General features: G+C 39.8%; 1 protein-coding gene across 1 annotated transcript; it reads right to left on the bottom strand.

Moving 5' to 3' along the window:
- Positions 1–1,246: 1,246 nt before the first annotated feature.
- LOC107733320 (SLIT and NTRK-like protein 2) lies at positions 1,247–4,155 on the bottom strand. Its single transcript, XM_016544893.1, has one exon. It carries the CDS (start codon positions 4,043–4,045, stop codon positions 1,484–1,486), a length of 2,562 nt encoding a protein of 853 aa, XP_016400379.1. The 5' UTR covers positions 4,046–4,155; the 3' UTR covers positions 1,247–1,483.
- Positions 4,156–6,888: the final 2,733 nt, after the last annotated feature.

Raw genomic sequence — 6,888 nt, 5'->3', positions numbered from 1 at the left:
CTGGTCAGGCCCCTCATTGATGTGCAAGGCATGTGTGGGCTGCCCATTCTCAGCCACACCAGGAAACAGCTACACAGAGGCTCATTGTACCATGCAAAGGAAATCGCTTCATTTGAAACTGAATGAAAAACATTCTCTCACATCGAGCACTGTAGCTATTGCACTCCTTTTTTTTTTGCTTTTTTTTTTCATGGGGGAAAACATTTTGAACTCAAACTGCTAAGATAGGTTGCAAAAATTTTTAAAAGGTAATTAATTATTACTACTATTAAAAATATATAATAATAATACATAGTATGTATGCATAAGGTACCCCAGAGTTTTTGAATACAGCAGTGATATAGAGCCTTATTTACATTTATGTAAACAAGCAAACAAACTAATTAAAAATAATATTTCTATGCTGATAGGAAATAAGAAAGCTCATCTGATTTATGGCACAGTAAACTGCTACACCATTTTTCAAGCATTTAACTAGTCTACAATAAGACATATTTAGACATTCAGCACTAAGACAACAGTATCTCTACTGGCTAATGCAAATTCATTTTAGCACCTTGGACAGCAACTGTCATGTCCACAGTACAGTAAAAGATCATCTGATTTTAATATAGAAATTAATGATTGACCGTCTTAGGAGTCACAGATCAGATACTACAGCAAGCAAGTCTGTGTGCCATGATACGTAAAGAAAATTCAGGCCAGCAAAACATATCATATAATTTTCTGCACCATTCATTCTTCACTGACAATGCTTCATTGCACAGAAACTATGCAAATACAATCAGCTACCATATACTGAGCCCACATACATACACACACACACACACACACACACACACACACTGCTTTTGCCATTAAAGAAATCAGCAGTACTGCAGAATACTTCTCAAACCACATCCATCACCGAATGCATAGGAACAGCATTTTTACTAATTTACTTTCTGAAAGCTGAAATCATTGAAACTACCTGATTTCCACAAACATAAATGGACAATAATATTCTCCTCAACATCAGAGTACCCTTTCATGTTTTCCGTTTAATGCAATGGACAAATAATTCTATTTTACATAAAGAGTCTTAAAATACAGCACTTATAAAAATTAGATTAGCAGAAAGCAGAGATAAAATTCTTCAAGTGCAAAGGCACTTCTGGAACCAGGGATTTGTGTTGCACTCACCATCCAACATGTTCTACAGGAATGTAATTTCAACAACCCTGTCGTCTGAGAGAAAATCTATTTCATATTACGAAAAAAGCATGGAGCTGTAAGCTATACATATTCTTGCGACAACTGCTACAGTCTTTACGTTTCAAGTAGAATAAATAATTTAAACCTTAGAGAAAATAATATATCATCTTTAAATTGCAGGTATGTATACAGCCTCTAAAAGAAGATGGAAGGCTTAGGTCTGTGGTGGTGTTATTATTTTCTCTTGTGGTTGAATACACAGATGATACAGGTTTACAGGGACTCAGTCTTACAACTGACTCATCGCAGTTTGTTTCTCCAGAACTTCGAGGTAGTCCGGCTCGGTTTTAAGCTTGTTGGATAGCAAAGTATGTGTGCAGCACTGTGCAGCATATTTTCTGGGGGTCCCATAGAGAACAGTTTTGTTTAATCGATCCTGGTTGTGTCGCCGGGTGGTTTCGTAGGGGGGGATGAAGGATTTTTTGGGTAAAGTGCAAAAGTTATAGCTGAGTGGTCCAGATTGGGGCAGATCTTTTGCTCGCTCCACAATGTTCTGGTAAAGCAGTTCCGATTCGCGGTTGGCACACGGTTGCTTGTCAATAAACTCCACTCTGCTTATGGTGAAAGCTGGACTTCGATCAAGCTCCTCCTTCTTGGGATCAAGAGTGCTGAAGCTCAGTTCCTTCAGGTTCCGATAGTAGGCCACCTGCTCGTTCTCCTTCTGCATGTAGATGGGATTCTGACACATCTGACCCACAGGTGGAGGGATGTAGTTATACACATGGTTGTCGCTTTTATCCGCATTGGCGTCTGCATTGTACGAGCCATATTGTACTTGGAAAGAGTTCAAGTCCAAATGGTTATTGGTGCTTGAGGGAACATTGTCCACTCCCTTGCGTCGTTTGAGGACGAACACGAACAATCCTGCCCCGAAGCACACGGACAGAATGAACACAATGAGCAGGCCGAGGATGAGAACGGACAAGGGCACCTCTGGAGGCATTTCGGGCATTCTGTCTGTAGGGGTTACGGCAGAAGAAGGGGTCGCCTCGGTGCTCGAGCTCACAACAGTCGGGGCTTTAGTCACAGGAACCTCATCAGTCTCAGGGCAGATGGCATCATTTCGGAGAGAGCGTAAGAGCCGACCTGCATGCTTGGATGGTGAGTCACATGTGATCTCATTCACCACTACGCTGGTGCTGGACAGCTCCATCCAGTTCTTAAGCTCCACAATATCGCAGGTGCAGTCCCACGGATTCTCCTGGAGGTCGATCTGAATGAAGGCAGAGAGCTGGTCCAGCACCCCACGCACTGGTAGATGGGAAAAATGATTATTTCTGAGATTAAGCCTAGTCAGCATAGTACCTCCAAACACGTTGTCGGGAAGGGATCTCAGCAGGTTATTATTAAGGAACAATAGCTGCAGATTGTGCAGCGAGTTGAAGGTGTGGGGTAGAATCTCTTTAATGATGTTATATTCCAGGTAGAGATATTGCAAGCTCTGCAGCCCAGTAAATAAAGACTGGGACAGGCTTTCAATGTAGTTGCCATTCAGATAGAGCCTCCTTAAACTTGTGAGATTCTCAAAGGCTCCATCCTGAATGGTTGCTATTCTGTTATTTCCTAAGTGCAGGAGCTCAAGAGAACTGTACTCTGTCAGATCCGTTCTGTATATGGTCTGCAAATAGTTACCGGTTAAATGCAGTTTCTTTGGATACGATGGTTTGGGTTGAAGTTCAGAGATGTTCTGAAGTTTCCTCTCCTGACAATTGATGTTTAATCCACTGTCAGGATTTTGCGACGTGCACACGCAAATGCTCGGGCAGGTCATTGGAACCGGCGAGCGTGTCTGGTACACCATGATAGGCCCAAATACGTGTTTATCTCTACTGGATGTGACACGAGGAGTGGGGCGGTATCTCATTTTGGGGGGGCGGGAGGCCTTGGGGGCTCTTGTCGGGGTGACTCGAGGCCGCAGGGTTGGAGACGGAGCCTGATATTGTGAGTCAGATGGTGGTTGCATTGCACGATGACTCACATCTCCAGGATTGCGCCTGGGGCAAAGGTCCTGCTTGATTAGCTGCGTGACGTCTTTACCGTGCAGTCTGAATGGCGTCTCACAAACAATATCCCCCACGAAGACTGAAATTGTATCCAGCCAAGCTTTCAGGGGTATCAGATCACAAGTGCAATTCCACGGGTTCTCTTCCAGCTGAATCTCCATTATTCCACCTATATGCTCTAGAACACCAGCAAACGGCAACATCTTTAGTCGGTTTCCCCTTAAATCCAAATGTGTCAACATGACAAAACGGAATATGTTGTTAGGTAGAGAGAGCAAAAGGTTGTCGTTGAGTATCAGGACTTTGAGTTTATTCAGTTTGTTGAAAGCCCCAGCCTCTATGGCACTAATGTAATTATAATCAGCTTGCAAATACTCCAAACTCTCCAAACCAAAAAAAGTGTCCTCTCTTATGATCTCCAAGTTATTATTATTGAGATGAAGACGCTTTAAGTTTTTTAACCCATTGAATGCCCCCGTTTTGATCTCCTGCAAGCCATTATTACACAAATGAAGAGATGTTACATTACCATAATTGAGGAATTCGTTCGGGCTTAACTTGGTGATAAAGTTTCCATTCAGAAACAGTTGGCTGACTTTGTTTTGTGGAGGCTGAAAATGACTGACCGTAGTAAAACCCTTGTTTTCACAATTGATATTCAAAGCGTTCTCCTTTTCCTCGCACGAGCACCGGTTCTTGCAAATGTCTTTGGAAGTTTTGCGGCTGTCTGTCTTTGAAGGGAAACTGGTGACTGTTAAAACGCTCAGCAAGAGAATGTTGTTCAGCATTTTTACAGCAATAATGCCGAAAGCCACAACATTAATGTGCAAATCTCAAAACAGGCATGCACAGCCCCAAAGAAGATTTCATAAGGCGCACAGAAGCGCACAGCTCTCCATTGACCCTCCTTAAATCCCAAAAGGCGGAATAGAGAAGTCATCCATCATCGTCGTTAAGGGAAACTAGTGACTGTTAAAACGCTCAGCAAGAGAATGTTGTTCAGCATTTTTACAGCAATAATGCCGAAAGCCACAACATTAATGTGCAAATCTCAAAACAGGCATGCACAGCCCCAAAGAAGATTTCATAAGGCGCACAGAAGCGCACAGCTCTCCATTGACCCTCCTTAAATCCCAAAAGGCGGAATAGAGAAGTCATCCATCACCGAGCGCACTGTGACCGCTGCTGGACCGAACGCATCGTCGTTCCTCGCAGTGATAGTGCAATCCCGGACTAATGAGCAAGCATTCATGCAGCAGTTTAAAGCGCATCCGAGGCACCACAGTTCTGAGTCTCGGAGCTCAAATTGTCCCTTTCACCTGCAGCGCGAGAGATATTCACACGAAAGCAACTTTACATCTGTGATCCTGCATGGCGACAGTCAACTTGACGGTGCGTGATGCGCGGGATAACTGAGCGCTATGCGAGCGAGCTTCAGAGTGAGAGAGACGGACTCCGCGCTTGCTCACTCACTCCCACCAGGAGCGCGTCTGTGTGTGTGTGTGTGTGTGTGTGTGTGTGTGTGTGTGTGCTGGATGAGAGTGTGTGAGTTCTGCGTGGAATTCCGACGTCACCGCTCTTGAGTGAGTAGGCTACATGGTTTCCTTTCCTAGTCACTAACGTTATTTTATAACATGCTACTGTTATTTACACACTTGAATTAATAAGTGTTTGATACATGCTGTTTGAAGATAGATTTGATGACATTTTTGTTTTATTTGTTTCTCTGATATTGTATGGCATTTTACGTTTTATTTAATTATAGCATTTATTTTATCTATTTATGATCTATTGCTGTGCATGTTCTAACGCGTCTTGTAATCTTAAATAGTTTTATGATATATATATATATATTTAAAGATATTTATTTGTGCCTTTTTGTTTTATTTACGTATGTTATTGTGACATTTTTATCTTCTTCTTCTTCCTATTATTATTATTATTGCTGTTGTTGTTGTTTAGAAGAACAAGACGAATAATAAATTACATTAAAAAAACAACAGTTGTCTATGTTTGCTTTTTTTATTCTTTTCCATAGTTCATAATGGTTTTAACATTAATATGTAGTAGCACAATAAGATTAAAATGAGACTAAATAAACAATAAAAATTGATCTCTGTGTAGTTTCTGTAATTAAAGTAACTCTGGCATTGACAAAAGCAGATGCTCTAATCATAACACGCCACTAGGAGACGCAATATCTTTTTTAGTTAGTGTATTTTTGAAACATTTGCATAAGTAAAGATAGCGTCATCTCCATTTAAGAAAGACTTCTTCAGATTGAATTGGTGTTTATTTTGCTTATCCATTCCTTTTGTTTATTTACTGACTGCTGCTTGGCAAAGCGAAATTTGAGACTTAATAAACGACTCATTGTAATATGAAGAACCAGCTTAAATTGCAATACAAAACACCTTCAAGGCATAAGGTAATCTGTCATAAATTATTGATTAACATGCTGCACACTGGCAATAACAATCACAATAGATAGCCAAGAAAAAGAAGACAATATGCCTTAGGCCAAAGGACAGCATTACAACACCATCCGTTTTAAGCCAATAGCCATAGTAAAAACAACAACAGCACAATATATACTCGTTACCAGTTGTATTGTAGTTTTAATTACAATGTTACAATGATATTATTGTTTGCTATATAGTGGAGTATATAATAACATGTATTAAGCAAGTATATTTATTTAATTAGTAGCACGTACATATGGAAATATTGCATCAAAGTGTGAGGTAAATAAATAATTAATTAAATAAATAAATAAATACATAACAGTTTACATATACCGAAACAAATGTGTTACAAAACACCTGATTAAATCAACCGTCTGTCATGAAGACACATTATCTTCATTCATCTATCTTTGCATCACAATTAGTCCACTAATTAGTCATCGATGAGATATTTGTGGAGGTAAAGGAGCTAAACTCTTCACTTCTGTTTTTAATCATTTGTTAAAAACGCCTGATTAATAAGGTCATCATTGATGATGTATGTAATGAAGGCCACATCAGATGGATAAACTCTCTAACATCTGCTAGGAGAATGTTCAAAGTGATTTCCACTAACCTCAAAGAGAGACACAGCACCATCTGCCCACGGAAGCCAAAACTTGATCTGCGTATCCGATGCATTTATTGTAAAACATCAGATGCCGAAGGACTCATTTGTTTTATGTCTTCTAAATCTGTTTTCATATCTTCTGCATGGCATCGTTTGACGTCTATGACAAAATGTTGTACAAATGGGCATATGATGAAACATTCTGAAAATAGTGTGTTCTTTCACTCAAGTGTTTTAGCATTACTGATTTGTAATTATTCTATAAAAATCTGCCCACGTTATAATTTATCTATAAATACTTTCAGGAATGAAACAACGCTACCATCATGTGTTGTTTTGTGTTGCAATGATTCAGTTGTGGCTTTGTTTGGAATTACTGTCATTTATTGCACAAAAAAGACAAGCGTAACTGGCTGTATCTAAAATTTAAGCTATTCGATACTAATCTTTTGATTATGGAACTGCTGTATAAAAACAAAATATTGCAATCATACTTCCTCCTTGGTACTGCAATAACAGCACAACAGTACAGAAACATTTACAAAGACATAAATAT

Source organism: Sinocyclocheilus rhinocerous, unplaced genomic scaffold (genome assembly GCF_001515625.1).
Source record: "Sinocyclocheilus rhinocerous isolate Xijiao unplaced genomic scaffold, SAMN03320098_v1.1 scaffold880, whole genome shotgun sequence".
NCBI lineage: Eukaryota > Metazoa > Chordata > Actinopteri > Cypriniformes > Cyprinidae > Sinocyclocheilus > Sinocyclocheilus rhinocerous.
This window is presented reverse-complemented; position numbering and strand designations above follow the sequence as displayed.